At 46.8% G+C, this 18,971-nt stretch overlaps 1 protein-coding gene across 10 annotated transcripts; it reads right to left on the bottom strand.

Moving 5' to 3' along the window:
• Positions 1–1,672: 1,672 nt before the first annotated feature.
• jade1 (jade family PHD finger 1) lies at positions 1,673–18,064 on the bottom strand. Of its 10 annotated transcripts, none has more exons than XM_048242963.1 (12): positions 17,827–18,064; positions 15,965–16,044; positions 15,597–15,725; positions 13,772–13,842; positions 10,901–11,058; positions 8,817–9,007; positions 8,108–8,319; positions 7,536–7,703; positions 5,144–5,260; positions 4,283–4,807; positions 3,353–3,470; positions 1,673–2,428 (listed from the first exon to the last, which is right to left on the bottom strand). In XM_048242963.1, the coding sequence occupies exons 2-12, from the start codon at positions 16,011–16,013 to the stop codon at positions 1,764–1,766; spliced, it is 2,403 nt and encodes an 800-aa protein (XP_048098920.1). In that variant the 5' UTR covers positions 16,014–16,044; positions 17,827–18,064; the 3' UTR covers positions 1,673–1,763. The 10 variants fall into 10 exon arrangements, with proteins under 10 accessions (XP_048098920.1, XP_048098956.1, XP_048098966.1 ...); XM_048242999.1 differs by lacking the exon at positions 17,827–18,064 and adding an exon at positions 17,568–17,663; XM_048243009.1 differs by lacking the exon at positions 17,827–18,064 and adding an exon at positions 17,394–17,511.
• Between the last annotated feature and the right edge of the window lie 907 nt (positions 18,065–18,971).

Here is an 18,971-nt window from a genome sequence, read left to right as displayed (position 1 = left end):
AGCCAGGTGGTACAACAAAGTTGGTTAATATCATTAGTAACAGACAGGGGCGTAATGACGGCCATAGAAGAAGCAGAGCTCTAGATCCCGATTACGGCCCGTCAGCTGGAAAACATCTGCTTTTAGAAAATGCAAGGCGCCCCCCTTTGGCCAGATATAAAAACTGCATTTAATTAAGACAATGAAAAAAAAAAAGTACTGGGCCCATCTCAACACAGATACTTTGAAAACAGAACAACCTTTTGACTAATCTAAGTGCTTTGTTATGATTCACTACATTAATGAAGAGATGCGCTAGAGAATAAGGCTGATTGGGCCCCATAGTTCCCGTGCGGATGAACCTGATACACACCTTGATGATGTCATGATTTGCTGAGAGACCTACTTCAAATCATATGTCCAGGGCTAAGCATTTTAACGGCCAATGAAAACTAATCATGATCACAACTATGCAATAAGTACATCACTGAAAGCCAGCCAACTTCATGGAGAGAGTTAAAGGCTACAAGGAATTGAGATCTTAAGGCATTAACCTTCAACAAATGCAGTAGTCTACCACAAATCATTTTCTCAGAACAAATTGTTATACCATAAAATGGTTCAGATACTAGCATCAAAAGTATGCGTTTGCTATTGCTACAATATACATATACATTATGGTGACATAACATGACATACAATAAATAAAGAGTTAAAATAAGCTTATTTCCTTTCAAGGCCTATTTGGACACATATAGATAAAGAAAAAAAAAAGATGAAACTAATCTTTAGTGCCCGTTTACCTGCCGCAGAATTGGTGTTTCACAAGGCAAATTGTGACAGGACAATGCTACATTAATGTAGCCATATTCCATACGTGTAACGCGTAGTCCATATTTGTTTTGAGAGTTGTAGGGGCATCAGGTGGTTTTGTTTCAGCTTGTATGACCAACATGTTTCAGAAGGCCACTCTACAGTTATGGAGGCTTTTGTCCATTCACATGAAATCTTATCTGTAGCAAACATTCTACATGAGTTGGATAATCTCTTGATAAAGAACAAAGCAAATGTTTTGATTCGAACTTCATGTGATGAATTACAGGAAGTAACGTTAAAGTTTACCAAACTAGAACTAAAGCAAAAACAGGGGGAGCAAAACATAACTTAAAATCTAGCATTAAACACTTGAGAAGGAAACGTATGTACAACAGTAGAGGGAGAAAAGGAGCGCGTGTCCCAAGATGAAGAGCAGTGTCAGCGCTGTGGTCAGCCCGCGGCCCTGCCGCCCGGGGTCCAGTCAGGAGGCCAGCACGCCGCGCCGGATGATGTCCGAGCCGTAGCGCCGGGCCATGATGTCGTGGCTGTGCAGCCGCTGGGCCTGACAGCGCTTGCCCTGGGCGTCCTGCTCCGGCTGCCCACTAGTCTCGCCCCCCTGGGCGCTGGCGTTGGCGTGGTTCTCCGCTGCCACCCGCAGGCGAGTTCTGAGTGTGGGTGTTGTCGGGGCGTTCGCGGTCCTGTCGGACGTCCTGCGGGAGGGGAGGGGGCAGGAGGGTTCCGGAAGTGAGACGCGCGGCATCTCTGACCCCTCCAGCCCCGCCGGGTGGCCGCGTGTGGTCCGCTCGCTCTTTTTGGGGATACGGAAACTGCCCCAGCCCCTGAGGTTATTACCCCCCGACCCCGATGACGAGGACGACGATGACGACGAGCTGTCCTGGCCAGATGCGGACCTCCTGAGAATGCCGTTGTACTTGGTTTCCACAGAGACGGACTCTATGGCGTCGGCCTCAGCCGGCCTCTGTCGCGTGTCCTGAGAGAGCTTGGACCCGGTTCGGAGTTTGGGTCGGGCCGGCGGCGACGGTTCCCGTGGTCGTCTCCTGCGGTCCTCCATGTTGTAGATCTGGGCGTGGGGGGGGATGGCCACTGGGGTCAGCCTGAGGGTGGGGTTGAGGTTGGGGGGCGTGTGGGGGAGGCCCAGCTCCCCGACGCGCACGCACGTTTCCGTGGAGACCACGGTGGCGTTCTCCCTCCTCTCCCGAGGCTCGGCGGGAGGCTTTGCCGTGGCCGCCCTGGTGGCGTCGCCCCGAGTGACCCGACGAGTGTCCGCCGGCGCCCGGTCTGAGCCTTCGCCCGTCCCCTTGGCAACCCTGCCCGGCAGGAGGCCGTTGGCCCGCGTCAGCTGGGACGGAAGCACGCCGTTGGGCCGCGGCGTCTTGGCTGGAAGAAAGCCGTTGGTCTTGGGAGGCTTGGAGGGGCTCTCGGGCTGCGGGGCTCTGGAGGGGACCCCTCCACGCTGGGGAGCTGGGGGGGCCCGTCGGGGCGGAGCTGCCGGGGGCCAGGGGCGTGTTGAGGGCAGGGTGGCCCTTCAGGGCCCGCGGAGACGGGTAAGGCACGCTGGGGGCATCTCGGAAGTAGAACCAAGCCTCGGACAGACGTCTCGTCGTGGACAAGCCTGCGTTTGGAGCGAGGGAAGAAGAGAGAGCGACAGCAGAGAGAGAGAGAGAGAGAGAGAGAGGGACAGAGAGAGAGAGAGAGGAGAGAGAGAGAGAGGAGACAGAGAGAGAGAGAGAGAGAGAGAGAGAGAGAGAGAGAGAGGGACAGAGAGAGAGAGGGACAGAGAGAGAGAGAGAGAGAGGGACAGAGAGAGAGAGCACGCTTGTGAGTTGTTCAAACACAAGGATGTTTCAAAAAACAAAACAAAGAAAATGAAAACGTTTGTGGTGGGTTGGGGGTCTAGGGATGAGACGCGATGGGAGTTTGTGGTGGGTTGGGGGTCTAGGGATGAGACGCGATGGGAGTTTGTGGTGGGTTGGGGGTCGACGGGATGAGACGCGATGGGAGTTTGTGGTGGGTTGGGGGTCGACGGGATGAGACGCGATGGGAGTTTGTGGTGGGTTGGGGGTCTAGGGGTGAGACGCGATGGGAGTTTGTGGTGGGTTGGGGGTCCAGGGATGAGACGCGATGGGAGTTTGAAGGTCTATGTTTAGGCACTGATGATTATATCCATGCGAGACATATGCTTACATGCAGATCAAAGGTCGAATGTATTTTACGTAAAGTTTAATTAAAGACAGGATGTGAGTTTGAGTGCAAGGAACAGGTTTGTGTAGGAGTGAGACGCATGACTTAATGCAAGACATGTGGCATGAAGATGGGTTATATTGTGGAGTCCTTGCTCCAGCAGTCTGATGTGCTGCTGTGTGATGTGTGTTGGTGTGTGTGTGTGTGTGTGTGTGTGTGTGTGTAGCAGTTTGATGTGCTGTGTGTGTGTGTGTGTGTGTGTGTGTGTGTGTGTGTGCGCACCAGTGAAGCGTCCCTGCTCCAGCAGTTTGATGTGCTGTTGTGTGTGTGTGTGTGTGTATATGTGTGGACGCACCAGTGAAGCGTCCCTGCTCCAGCAGTTTGATGTGCTGTTGGAAGATCTGCTCCTGGACTCGGCATACTGACCGCTTAATCTTCTCTCTCCGCGTCACCATGTAGGTTAGATTACGCACCTGGAAACACACACACACACACACACACGCCAAAGACTACCAAAACGAGACTTAGACTGCACTTTCCCTTCAGTTTCAAATGCCCAAACCTCACCATGCCTTGCAGTGGAACATTTCAAGGCAACTGTGACCAGAGCTGCTCTGTAAATTCTAGAACTCTCCAAGTTTAGAATGTTGTGCTCTCTCAAAACTCTAATCTTCAGCAGCACCCTTTCCCTTGTCAAACTACTGAATAAAAGCACCTTTTCCAGTTTGTGAATAATGTCATAACTTGCCTTCCTTTTTGTGTTCAGCTCATGAACGCTCATATGTATGGAAGACAATATGAGAATGAACACCTGGCTGTTATAGCCTATAACAATGTCTGTGTCATTCATTATAATCAGTAAGCATAAGTCAGTGCGCCTTGTTCTTCTTGTTTGCCCTTAAAGGTTAAGAACTTCTGGCTTAGACTATGATGCATCCAAAATGACATATGACCATATATGTATATGTAGAACATGATATCTGCTACCAAATACAAATGCTTTCATGAGGCAGCTTTCATAAGGAAAGAGAAAATACACAACTACAGTAACTCTCTGCTGATTGGATGCTCTGTTTATTTGCAAACTTCCTGTCTGGGAAAAGGTGGCGGGCTGTGCTGTGCCACACTTGGCGGGGACTCTGGGGCAGGAAGTTTAACCGCCGCGCGTCTTCCTGCTGCGCGAGATGGCATGCGGCTTGTACAGGGATCGGCCGGCCGCTGCGCACGGCACCCACTTCCTGCCGCGTCGGCCGCGGTTACCACGGTTACGGGCGGCTGGACCTACCCGCTCTAGGTCCTGGCGCAGGTGGGTGAAGAGGCGGAGGCGGCGGAGAAGCACTTCCTGTTCGCGGCGCGCCAGGCTCTCCTCCTCCTCGCGCTTGGGCGTGACGAGCGGCCGGTTGAAGTTGACCCGCCGCTTCAGCTTCCAGTACTGGAACGCAAAGTCCACCGTGTCGGCCGGCAGCCCCAGGCGCTTGGCCACGTCGCCCACGGAGACGAAGCGGAAGAAGTCGTCCTCCAGCTGCTGCAGCCGCTGCTTGCGCTCGCTCACGCGGACGCCGTCCGCCGCCGGACGCTCCCTGACCTTCCGGCTACTCCGCCGGCCGCTGTCCTCCTCCCGCTCCTCCTTCACCGTCACCGCGTCTGGCGCTCCCTCCTCCTCCTCCGCCGCCGTCTTGAGTCCTGAGTGTAGCGGGCAGAAGGACTTGAACTTGACCTCGTCGGACTCCGTGAGGATGGTGCTCATCTTCAGGCCGGCGTGCTGACCGCACGTCACGTGGAATGCCGTCCGGCAGCTCTTGGCAGAACACTGGGGGAAGTGGGGGCAGGGTTGAGACACAGACACGCAGCAGGTAATTTCCCAATAAGACTCTCACTTGTCCTTATACGCTCACTGGCCAGTAATATGCATCCATTCCACACACTATTACAGCTACACACACGGTCACCAGTCCAACAGGAGCAGATACAGTACATTTCTACAGCTAGTACTGTGGAACTGATTTATTCTGACCAGCGGGTCAGATAGATAGAAAGACAGACAGAGCTATAGTGAAAATGCATGCCCTGCATACCTGCGCCTGACACGCACACACACACACACACTCTCACACACACACCAGAGCTGGTGCAGAGTCAGCCGTACCTGTATGCAGGCGCCCGAGCGCTCCTTGCAGAGGCAGCAGCTGAGAGCCCAGCGGTTACTGGGGATGTGGGAGATGTTGGTGATGGGCTCCATCTTCTCTGGGTTCCCTATGCTCACCTATCACACAGACACAGACACAGAGACAGACACAGAGACAGACACAGAGACAGACACAGACACAGACACAGAGACAGACACAGAGACAGACACAGAGACAGACACAGAGACAGAGACAGACACAGGAAGGCAAAGGGAGAAACTATTTAACACAAAGAAACAGAACAAAAACCATCTGGTATATAACCAGGTAATGACTTCACTCAAAGTCCTTTTAGGCAGGTCCCTCTACTTGGCAGCCATCTTGGCAACGCCTCCGTTAGGACACTAAACCTGTTAGTCCGGACTATCTCGGTGAAGGGGAAGAGATCCATAACTCTTCATAGATACTGCAGGTCACCAGGGCATACATTTCACCGCGGATTATTGGGTATTAAGATAATTTGTTCAAGTCCCCAAACTCTAGCCATCATAATGCGAAATTCCCGCATACACTTTTACAGCCTGTCTGATGACGCAATATAGCCTAATCATTAAGTGGCGGAATGCGTGCTATTGACCGACTGATCAACTACCGAAGTTGAATTGAACATAGCCTCATGCAGACGCACACACACACGGAGAGAGAGAGAGAGAACCACTTTTATGCTTACGCAAATAGGCTACGCCACCATGGCAAACTTTACATCTGAAAGAGCTCCTTGGTAACTATCCTGCTAGCTCAGTCAGGTCACGCCAACACTTGATCCCAGAAAGATTGTCTTCACATGTTAGTTTTTTCAGCATTTATTGTTATAGAAAACATAATGATTTGCATACACATACCGCTGTGCACAACTTTTTTATTCACTAGCTTACTATAGCCTAAAACCCACAGGTTGAAGGGGGGCTAATTACTCCATAGAATTACTCTCACGATTTTCTTAAAGTGACAGGCACTCAATTACACCTACTATCAGCAATGTGCACTCAATTGGACCTACACACCACATTAAAGATATGCCTAAATGTTATAGGTTAAACGCCAATATGAGGCATTCAAATTACTAAATATGTTTAGCTACTAGTAATTACTAGTAAAATGCTATATTTTAAAAAAATGCATTATTAAATAAATAGACTCTATATGAATTCAAAAAATATATGATAGAAACATATCACATAAGCTATCATTTTCAGTGTGTGTTTGTGTGTGTGGAGAGAGTCAAGCAGAATCTAGGATGTCCACTGTTGTGAATGATCCCACTACAGTATATATTACTGATGACGCCAGGGTGGTGGGGGCCCCAAAATCAAACACTTTTTTAAAAAAAAGTATCGGTATTGAAATCGCAATTTTGACTTGGTATCAGAATCGAATTCTCCCCAAATTGTGTAAATCCCTACATGAATAACCTAAGGGGGGAATTCCCCCCCATTTTGAAAAATTAATTTTAAGCCCTGGTCACGCAACCATTACCAGTACATCACATAAATCAAACAATGTGAAAGGTGAGCCATCTTTTCAGATATTGCTCAAAAAAGGCACAAAAAAAAAGAAGAGACTTCATTCTTCACATTGGCCTGCTCACTGCGCCTACCAAATTTTGCAACAAGTCACAGGGCCTCTCTTCCTGACTGGATGCGTGTGAGCACTAATCCTGGGCTAGGCTGGGCACACACTGACCACTGAGCGGGAGCACCAGCTGGCATCTACAGAGTCCAGCAGCAGCGAACACAAGTTCTGGGATGTGTCCCAGATAGTAATTTAAGGAAGGATGACAAAGACTCTGGGGCACCTGAGCAAGCGCCTCTCTGCTGGCATCACTGTTAATAGCATATCCATTATAGCAGACCACTAGAGTTAGGCTCTCTCTCTCTCTAACCAGAGCCCTATCTAAACAGCTCTGTCTCTGACCAACAGTGGGTTCTAGAGCAGAACTCTGAGTAGGAGAAAGCTCCATGTTCTAGAGCCTTTATCTAGAACTCACAGCAAAATCTCAAAATCTCTCTGATGAATTTTGCCATTCCTCCTTAATTAAACATACAGCACATCAGTCAAAAGCACTTTGTGTCCCATCTGAAGAGCCTGGACAGTCTACAAACAAAGAGCTTTTCTTTTGGCAGAACTTCACAAAAATGTATTGGATTTCAATCAACACCTCCCCTTTAAATGCCATCAATGGCAAAGAGCTGAGAGGATTTAAATGGACCTGTCTGAAGCCCAGAGACTAAAGCCCTGGGACCATTATATTTCTTATTATTTGAATTAATGTGCAATGTCCATGTCAAATAAACCTTAGATAAATCTAAATGGACCTGTCTGACCCCAGTGTGGGGAGGGTGTGTAACTCACCTCCGGTACCCAAAGGGCGCAGCTCACGTGGACCCACTTGGTGCCGCTGCGTGTGGGCTTCATGGCGCCGCCCTTCTTCGGGCAGAGTTGGCATCTCGGGAGGATGCCCAGGGCACAGATGCGGCATAGCCAACTCCCCTCTGGCACTTTCAGTATGCCATAACAGGCCTGCAACAACATAACACACAAATACAACACACTTTCAGTATGCCATAACAGGCCTGCAACAACATAACACACAAATACAACACACTTTCAGTATGCCATAACAGGCCTGCAACGACATAACACACAAATACAACACACTTTCAAAACCATAACAGGCCTGCAACAACATGACACAGAAATACAACACACTTTCAAAACCATAACAAGCCTGCAACGACAGAACATAGAAATGTATACTGCATATCAGTTTCAGCATGCTACAACTAGCAGACAAACTCAATCATGCATTTTCAATAAAGCTTAAACGCCCTGACAAAATAAAAGTTGTGCTTTCAGTCAACCACACTGCCAGTGGAGTAAAACCCTGTGCATGCACACACTCTCACTCACACACACACACAGACCTGGTGGACGCAGATGTTGCACTTGTCACAGAACACCATCTCGTTGCCGTCTTCTCCGTCGGGCGACTGGCACACGTCACACACCACGTCCTCGTCGTACTCGATGCCCAGGCCCTCTTCCGTCTCCATGGCGTGGCTCAGGTTGTCGTAGCAACTGCGCTCAAACTCCTCCATGACCCGCTCCATGGTCAGCTCGTCCATCGGCTGCGTCCCTGGAAACGGACAGAGCGCTCGGTCAGGCCAGCGCTGTCACCGTGGCAACGCTGCCTGTTTGCTGGCGTCTGCCTTTGGACGGAGGTAATTACACAGCACCAGTGCTCTTTGCAGATGGCAAACATAATGAAGCTCCTCTGTCCACAAACACAAGCAGTGTCCACTCAGGGCCTCTTTCCCCGCTAGCTTTTCTCTTAGGAATAGTGGAGTAACAGGCTAGTTGCTTTCTACTCATGATGATAATACTGCATGTATGTACTTCTGTTGCCAGATTCTACAGTATGTGAATTTAATGGACAACAAAGTTTTTGTATCTTTCTTGAATCTGACTATAGACCATAGCATCCTCGTTTCTATACCAAACAAAGGTCACTAGAGAAATGGATTTTAAATCTTAATCTCTGGCCTGTACCCTACACTATACTGCACTCTCAGGGTTCTGTGTCAAAGGTCAAACGCTGGCGTGTGAGCAGATGCAGCGTTCCGTCTCACTCACCCATCAGGCCGAACTCTTTGTTGGCGTAGTGCAGCCAGGCCACGTCCTCCTCGTCCAGGTCGTAGCGGCAGACGCCCTCGGCCAGCGTGCGGATGGGGACGTATCCCAGCACCGGCGGCTCCAGCCCTGACGAGCGGATCATCTTCTTGGGCCGCGAGAACATGACCGCTGAGGGCCGCTCCGCCACCGTGCTGAGGGGACACATCACACACACACACACACACACACACACACACACACACACACACACATTACACAACATTACCAAGACGCAGGCGCCAACTACACCAGATACATATGGCATTGTCCAACTTTAAAGATCTTTGATGTACACACACACACACACATATATTTTTGTCATTGTTGTGTATGAGTCCCATGTGACTGCTGTATGCGGTGTATATCATAGGGGTGTCACGATTTCAATTCAAGTCAAAATCAATCGAAATTACATCTCAATCTCAAACTTCGAACTCAATGGTAGAATCGACAATGTAGCCACACACCCAATGTCACGTCCAGCATGTCAAACACACACACACACACACACCCACGATGAACTGCGGCGTCAACACTCGAAATCGAAACCCCTCTTGCTACTCTGAAATCACCGGTGTGGAAGTATTTTGTCGTTCATTCATGTCAAGTAAGACTAACTTCCTCAACAAGTAAAAAGATGATCTATATTACAGTCCAAAATTACTTTAAGGCATAAATTGCACATTGATAAGTGCATATTCCATGAACACTAACCTTGAGTGGTTTCAAAATAAAAGCCCCCGGCCAAAAAAAAGTAACCATAATAAGGAGGAATGCATTAATAGTAATATTTAAAAAAAGATCAAAAATCAAATAGAATCGTAAAATCGAAAATTAAATTGAATCAAGGATTTGGAGAATCTTGACACCCCTAGTATATGATGTATGCAAGCCCTGTGTATGTGGTGTATGTATGTGTGCCCTGTGTATGTGGTGTATGTATGTGTGCCCTGTGTATGTGGTGTATGTATGTTTGCCCTGTGTATGTGGTGTATGTATGTGTGCCCCGTGTATGTGGTGTATGTGATGTTTGTAGGTTTGTAGATGTATTGCGGGCCCTGCGTGGGCTGTATGCGGGTCCCATGTATGTGGTGTATATGATGTTTGTAGGTTTGTAGATGTATTGCGGGCCCTGCGTGGGCTGTATATGTATTGCGGGCCCTGCGTGGGCTGTATGCGGGTCCCATGTATGTGGTGTATATGATGTTTGTAGGTTTGTAGATGTATTGCGGGCCCTGCGTGGGCTGTATATGTATTGCGGGCCCTGTGTGGGCTGTATGCGGGTCCCATGTATGTGGTGTATATGATGTTTGTAGGTTTGTAGATGTATTGCGGGCCCTGCGTGGGCTGTATATGTATTGCGGGCCCTGTGTGGGCTGTATGCGGGTCCCATGTATGTGGTGTATATGATGTTTGTAGGTTTGTAGATGTATTGCGGGCCCTGCGTGGGCTGTATATGTATTGCGGGCCCTGTGTGGGCTGTATGCGGGTCCCATGTATGTGGTGTATATGATGTTTGTAGGTGTATTGCGGGCCCTGCGTGGGCTGTATATGTATTGCGGGCCCTGTGTGGGCTGTATGCGGGTCCCATGTATGTGGTGTATATGATGTTTGTAGGTTTGTAGGTGTATTAGGGCCCTCGTGGGTGATATGTATATGTATTGGGCTGTATATGATTATGGGCCCTGTGTGGGCTTATGTGGTGTATTGCGGGCCCTGCGTGGGCTGTATGCGGTGTATTGCAGGCCCTGTGTGGGCTTATGTGGTGTATTGCGGGCCCTGTGTGGGCTTATGTGGTGTATTGCGGGCCCTGTGTGGGCTGTATTGCGGGCCCTGTGTGGGCTGTATGGGGTGTACTGCGGGCCCTGTGTGGGCTTATGTGGTGTATTGCGGGCCCTACGTGGGCTGTATTGCGGGCCCTGTGTGGGCTGTATGCGGTGTATTGCGGGCCCTGTGTGGGCTGTATGTGGTGTATTGCGGGCCCTGCGTGGGCTTATGGGGTGTATTGCGGGCCCGGTGTGGGCTTATGCGGTAGGTGCTCGTACCAGACGGCGGGCCCGGGGATGGAGTTGGGGCTGACCGGAACCTGGACCCCCTTCTCCCACTCCTGCCTCCAGGGGTCGGCCAGCACGTAGTAGTCCTCCGCGTTCAGCTGGTACGAGTCGTGCAGCTTCATGGCTGTGATCAGGTCTGTCCTGAAAACCTGGGGACAACACCATACACACAACCAATCAATCAATCAATCAATCAATCAATCACTCCATCTATGCAGCCAATAATCAACCAATTGCTCCATCAATCTACGGGACAGCAGAAATCTGTGCACTACCTCAAATACAGGTACTCTACCACTACCAGAGCCGGACAGTAACGGAGTACATTTACTTGAGTACAATTTTGAGGGATCTGTACTTTACTCGAGTTTCATTTTTGGGGAATACTCATGACTTCACTCAAGTACATTTGAAAGGAAAATATTGTACTCTTTACTCCACTACATTTCTATCCATAACCGTGAGTACCCGTTACTTCCTCTAAAAAAAAAAAAAAAATCTCGGAAACCCTCAATTTGTTGTTACCCTCTCAAACGTGATTGGATTGTGCAGGCGCCACTGATTGGGACAACCTATCAGCAATCACCTTCAGCTTTCCACCAAAGTCAACTCCATAGTCAGATTTAAATTAAGAGACGAAACCATAGACAAAGCAATGGATGAAGACGCAGCAGGTCCATCCCGGGAATGTGCGAACGTGTGGCCCCACCTCACCAGACTATTTCAATTTTCTGAACAAGTTAATGATAGTTTTCACTTCAAGTGTTTCAATTACAAAATAGTATTTTGTATTTGAAACACGTATTTTATATACATGTATTAGAAATACTGCCCATCCCTGGCAACATGGTAAAAAGATGAAAATGACTTGATACTTTCAATTCCTTTTACATTCTCCAAGGTATTAACATTAACATTTTTCATAACTCCATGTAGGACGTTTCTGTACATAAATGTAAGCACTGTGGCAGTAGTAATGCAATATTTAGAAAATGTAGGCTACTCTTGTACTCAAGTACTTTTAAAAACAAGTACTTCAGTACTTTTACTTAAGTAGACATCTGACTGTTGTACTTTTACTTGTACTTGAGTAAAATTTAGCAAAGGGTATCTGTACTTTTACTCAAGTAATGAAGCTGTGTACTCTGTCCGCCTCTGACCGCTACCGCTAAGTGTCTGGACGTTCGGTGGCATTCCTCGGAAAGCATCAGATACATGAACCCATGGTGCCTATGCTACTCCGCTTCCCACAGCGCTTTTATTCAGCACACAGATAGAGCCGGCTAATCACTGACCACATGCGACAGCTCCGAACAGGGCCACACACACAACCCTCGGGCCTGAGGCATTTAAATGGGAAAGCACCAGACAGAGCACACACACGCCATCAGCACCAGACAGAGCACACTCACGCCATCGGCACCAGACAGAGCACACACACGCCGGCGATAAAGACACCGATCGGCCATCGGCAGAGCCAGGTGCAAACACGCCAGCGATAAAGTCACCGATCGGCCATCGGCACAGCCAGGTGCAAACACGCCGGCGATAAGACACTGATTTCCGATCGGCACAGAGGTACAAGGCAGGGCACAAACATGATAGCCAATCAGCACAGAGGTACAAGGCAGGGCACAAACATGATAGCCAATCAGCACAGAGGCCAAGGTAGGGCACAAAACATGATAAGACAGAGGGTACGAGGTACAAGGTAGGGCACAAACGCAGTAGCCAATCAGCACAGAGGTGCAAGGCAGGGCACAAACATGATAGCCAATCAGCACAGAGGTACAAGGCAGGGCACAAACATGATAGCCAATCAGCACAGAGGTACAAGGCAGGGCACAAACATGATAGCCAATCAGCACAGAGGTACAAGGCAGGCACAAACACATAGCCAATCAGCACAGAGGTATAAGCGTAGGGCACAAACATGATAGCCAATCAGCACAGAGGTACAAGGCAGGGCAATGTTACGGATAGCCAACCGCACAGTACAAGCAGGGCACAATCATGATAGCCAATCAGCACAGAGGTACAAGGCAGGGCACAAACATGATAGCCAATCAGCACAGAGGTACAAGGCAGGGCACAAACATGATAGCCAATCAGCACAGAGGTACAAGGCAGGGCACAAACATGATAGCCAATCAGCACAGAGGTACAAGGCAGGGCACAAACATGATAGCCAATCAGCACAGAGGTACAAGGCAGGGCACAAACATGATAGCCAATCAGCACAGAGGTACAAGGCAGGGCACAAACATGATAGCCAATCAGCACAGAGGTACAAGGCAGGGCACAAACATGATAGCCAATCAGCACAGAGGTACAAGGCAGGGCACAAACATGATAGCCAATCAGCACAGAGGTACAAGGCAGGGCACAAACATGATAGCCAATCAGCACAGAGGTACAAGGCAGGGCACAAACATGATAGCCAATCAGCACAGAGGTACAAGGCAGGGCACAAACATGATAGCCAATCAGCACAGAGGTACAAGGCAGGGCACAAACATGATAGCCAATCAGCACAGAGGTACAAGGCAGGGCACAAACATGATAGCCAATCAGCACAGAGGTACAAGGCAGGGCACAAACATGATAGCCAATCAGCACAGAGGTACAAGGCAGGGCACAAACATGATAGCCAATCAGCACAGAGGTACAAGGCAGGGCACAAACATGATAGCCAAACAGAGGTACAAGGCAGGCACAAACATGATAGCCAATCAGCACAGAGGTACAAGGCAGGGCACAAACATGATAGCCAATCAGCACAGAGGTACAAGGCAGGGCACAAACATGATAGCCAATCAGCACAGAGGTACAAGGTAGGGCACAATCATGCCTGCACTTTACCTCAGATGGCTTCTTTCCCTTGGATCTCCGGGTCTGAGATTTGGAGTGCTGCGACCAGGATGTCGACGTGCCTGGCAAAGACAAGTAGTTGAAATCAGTGTGTTTGTGTGTGTGTGTGTGTGTGCGCATTTGTGTGTGTGTGTGGGGGATCATCTTTACACACAAAGGGCAGGAGACAAAGATCACAGCTCCAAAAGCATATATGCTGTACAAGGTGTAAAATGATGCACACAATGTGATATGAAATACTGTATAAGAATATATAATACATGTGTGGTGAACATTACACCACAAAAACTGTAAGGTAAAAACTGCATGCTTGACATTTTCGAAAAATGTTAATGGCATCAGATAAATAACATCGACAGCCTGGTGTTGGGTAGTAATCTCACAAGGCCAGATACCAGTTTTCTTTTTTTTTTTAGGTAGACATCGTCAGCAAAATCCACTGCTGACTGGGCTATAGGCACAGACAGAGCATTTCTCAAGACTGGGAGCGGGATGGAAATGTCAAACACCCAGTTCTCTGTTCTGGAGCTGTTCACGTTACACACATGGATCCTGTCCCTGCTTCCTCTACTGACACTTTGATGTTTTAATACGTCAACTGGTAACGTTGGACACTGGAAGTGGTAAAGTTCTGACCTATAACTGGTTACTCTATACAACCACAGGAGGCACTGTGGTAACTCTATACAAAACATATTGATCTCAATAGTGCATTTTGCCCATGTTCAGGGTGGAAAATAAAAAAGAAATATTTGCATAAGACAAGTCAAATTGGTGCTTTTAAAAAGAAGGGATCATAATAGAGAATAAAGGAAAAAAATATTTTAAAAAACTTTGTATATTCCCACAAGGTGTTTGGGTGCTCTGAAAATGAGAACCAAAATGTTGTTACAGACTTGTGAGGTCTGCTGTTCAGACCCTGAAGGAATTTCTTTTCTGTTCATTGCTTTTTGTGAGAGTGTTTCTACTTATCTCAAAAAGGAAAATAAATTAAGAGCCTATGTTGAGTACAATATGTCTTCTGAAGGCCTAAACAGAGCCCAGCTAAAAACACCAATAACATTTTGATCAACTTTGAGAGACAGCTATGACCATGCAGGATCATCCAGACCAAACATGACGATTTTTCTACATACTATTCCTATTTATGTACCAGCGTGTAAAATTTGAGCCTCCTACATGGTTTAGTTCTTGTGCTATGGGCTTGTGAACTTTGATAAAAAAGAGGCCGAACAAAATCGACACCCCCCTCCCCCTGTAAAACTGGCTGTATCTTGGAAAGTATTGATCTTACATAAAAATAATTTTACAGTGTGTCTCCTGGGTGACATAGGTACACCTGGTAATTTTTTCAGATTGTTTGGTTGAATTGACGTGGAATGACCCAACACAAAGTTAAGTAAATTATCTCTTTGTTGCCGTCATGTGAAATGTGAAATGAGAACTTCCCAGGTCCCAGAACACATAGGGAAAATCTCAATACCCCCCTAAGCTTCTAAGCCCTGAGCCCTCACACTTAACGGACATCCGTTGGTAAGGGATTGAGATTGAGAGGCTATAAGGTTCAAAATGCTAATGACCGCAATGGGACAGCACCTCTGACCGATTGACCAATCGAGATTCACCTATAATCTTTCTCCAAACAGAATTAAACAGTATTGTACAGTTCTACGTTTCCACGTCATACTCCCTGGGTATCAAACAAGGTGGACTTGGTGCTGTTAGCACCCTTCTCTCCCTGTTAGCACCCTGTTAGCACCCTTCTCTCCCTGTTAGCACCCTTCTCTCCCTGTTAGCCTACAGGAGCACCTGCTACCTGTCTGACCTGGCACAATGTCCGTAAAAGTCCACACTCGCTGTCTGAGTCTACACACTCTCTGTCTCTCTGTCTGAGTGCTGCTCACTTCCTCCTGCCTGGACACTTGTTTACTGGCCCTGGGTCTCCCTGGACACAGCATTCGTGCCATGGAAGAAAACAGTGAGAAAGGGAAGATGTGTCTAAACAAACATTATTATGGAAACTTAATTGCGCTAAATGAACCATAGAAACAAGATGGTTCATTTAGCGCAATGCTCCTAATGACTAAAATCATGTCATACTGGAAATGAGAATGTAAACTACAACAACTTCCACAAGAACAATAAAACCATTGAGGGATTATCCAGAAGAATACAGCTGCTTACTGCCAGTGTCAGAGTCATCACTGCTGCTTGGATGCCTGTTCCGTTTCATGTTCCACAGTCGAGTTTGGAAGATCACAGATCTGCAAAGACAAGTCATATACACACTCAGTGGCCTCGTTTGTCAAATGTAAGCTATTATGAAAAAGCCTTGAACATTACATGGATCTTTGGTATATACTATTAATTAAAGAAAAAACACATGCTTGGACATACAAATAAACTGTTCTCTTTTTTTAAAGTTACCCAGTACCCCTGACTATATATTTACTTACAGACCTTACAAAATCAAGGACTCCAAATTGTAGGACAACTAACAGGAGAGGCAACAAAGCAAAACATACTTTTACATGTCCACGTTTCGAAAAAGGCAATGTTTTGAACTCACTGGATGTTGACGGAAGAAAAACAACAGAAGCTACTGGGCACGTGCTCACATCGTCATAGGCGTCACACCTCTAAACGTCACAATAGTCCATAATCAGGGTAAACATAAAATAAGAAGAAACCCCAAGTTGTTTTATTTTACATTATTTGCTGTAACGTTTACAACAGTAACCGTCATGTCCTGTAATTTGAGGCTGTTGACAAACCAAGACCAAATGCGCCGCTTAATCTGATATTGTTTGATGATTCCAAATTGTTGGAAACCCAATTAAAGTTAATGTACTGGGTTAACATTAGCATTCTCTGGTTTTACAAACATACCACGTCTGCCAATTTCTCTAAAAACCCACTTGCAACCGAGCGTAAACCATTTTTGTAATAACCACGCCTTCCCCCAAACATTAGGTGGCCGGTTTAGAGCCTGTACAAAAATGTTCAAATAAATTCCATAAACTTGTCTTTTCAGTTCGGTAAAATGCAAAACAGGAATCATGGCTACGTGAATTGTAGTGTTATAATAACGATAAGAATGATTATAAATTGCTTCAACGTAGTTACTTATCGTGAAACACTCCAAGCTAACATTTAACGTTGCGTTGGCTAACGTTAGCGAACAGCACGGCAGCACAAGCATTGCAATCAGCCGTGTATCAAAGTTGCAAGTGACTTATTTAGCTTTAACCTAATGCAATATGAATAAAATGTACGTTAATGTTATAACGAAAGTTTGATCGTGTATAGAAGCTAAATAAATAACATATCGCAGCTGAACTGACAGTGCGTACGTCACTGAAACATGAGCGGCACCATTTATGGAGTGCTAGGACATCCCTTGATTAACATTAGCTAGCTAGCTGGCCACATTTTCCAGAATTATCACTGCAGACACTGACATGGAAAGCCACGGGGGTTATGCTGAGCTAGCAATAAGGAATAGCGTTACATGTATGACTTCTTAAAGGAAACCATAAACATATGCCATGTGGGTCCCGTGCACACAAGTCACATGTGAATGGCAAATGAATGGTTCAAACTTTAACGTTACATTCGAAAAAACCCTCTTCTTGCCCCACAGTTCTAACGTCCTCTTGCAAGCACCCAACCAGTAGCGTAGCGTTTAACGTTACTATTTTCAAACAGAATCGCTTGCGTCCCATGTATTAACACCTCCAGGCTGACAGAGCTATTCTCCATAAAAGCAAGTACTTATATTTATTACCAGCGGCCAACAGTGACACCCCAGCTGTGCAGTTATAGCCACGTCCCCGCACGTTATCTGGTGGTCTGAACTTAATCTTTTGGCGCCATTTTAATGACGTACTAAATTTCCACCGGGATGCGACCATCTGTACACAAAACTGTACACGGAAATACCTCAAAACACTAGCCACATGGCTTAAAAATCGAAGGTTCACAAAGTTGTTACATGGCGTTTAATAATGCAGTCTCGCAGAAGGAAATGAGAAATTGAAGTGTACCTTCACTGTACAATCTGGCCGTTCGTTGCGGCGACGTTTCTGTGTAGCTAAGCAATGGTGCTGCGTGCTGTTTGAGTTGGGGCGGTAGCAGATTGCCGTTCCCCTCCCTGGACTTCAGACAAACACACACTGACTGACGTATGCATCCACTTGTCACCGCTTCATAAATGCAACAACCCTTCCTCTAGAGGGAGCATTTCCACTTCTCATGATGCGCGTCTGTTTGTTTGCTCATATACGCATCATGTCACATACAGTACTAGCAGCTTTTACATTTCTTGTCATGTTGAGCCAATGCAATGGCGCTGTGACAATCTGTTTTTTTATTATTATTATTCTAATACAATATTTGTGGAGTGAATAGAATTTTTGCGTAACATCTAAATGACGCAATACTTTTTCATAGAAAGGTCACGGGCTCACGAATCCACTCATAACAATCCCAAAAACTGTGTTATTATGTCCAGATATATGTGCATCTATCAACCACACCGTAAATTGCGAAAAACTTCCAATAGCATTTACAACAGCTTAAACAACACGGTCGTAAATTAAGTTTTCCTCAGTACACCGAGTACAGCTTTTACTTCAAGTGATGTGAAAAAACAGGCACAGTGCCGACGCGTAGAAGAGAGGAGGCGCTGTTGTCTTAGCTAGGATAAGAAGGCGGTGACAGCACGCCGATCTCTGATAGGCTTATTTTGAAGGTAGTCGTGTCTCCACTGGGGATAACCAGTCATAATCGTTTTTTCTGTGTAACCAACGAAACCAAACAGTCCCTTAGTGTATAATCCTATATAAGCTATATATTATTGCTGTCTATACATTAATGATTTCAGTGAAGTAGGCTTAAGTCAAACTTGTCCCAGTCATGTAATGTAAAATTGCTTTATATTTACGACCAGTAGAGGGCGCGAGAAAGCTAGCCCCTGTAAAGAGTAGTGTGAAAGTTTATTACAAAGTTGCTACTCCACAAATACAGCCATGCTATATTCTTCTAGCTACATTGAAAATGTAAATTCTGTATTATCAGCAACAACAAAGGACGACATTTCAGTGATCAACAGAATAATATTTAACATGGAATTTGATCTCCAACACAATTGAATCTATCTAAGGCCCAAATCTTTCGAATCACTTTCATA

The sequence above is a fragment of the Alosa alosa genome, chromosome 1 (genome assembly GCF_017589495.1).
Source record: "Alosa alosa isolate M-15738 ecotype Scorff River chromosome 1, AALO_Geno_1.1, whole genome shotgun sequence".
Taxonomy (NCBI): Eukaryota; Metazoa; Chordata; class Actinopteri; order Clupeiformes; family Clupeidae; genus Alosa; species Alosa alosa.
Note: the sequence above shows the minus strand (reverse complement) of the source record. Positions and strands in the feature narration are given on the sequence as shown.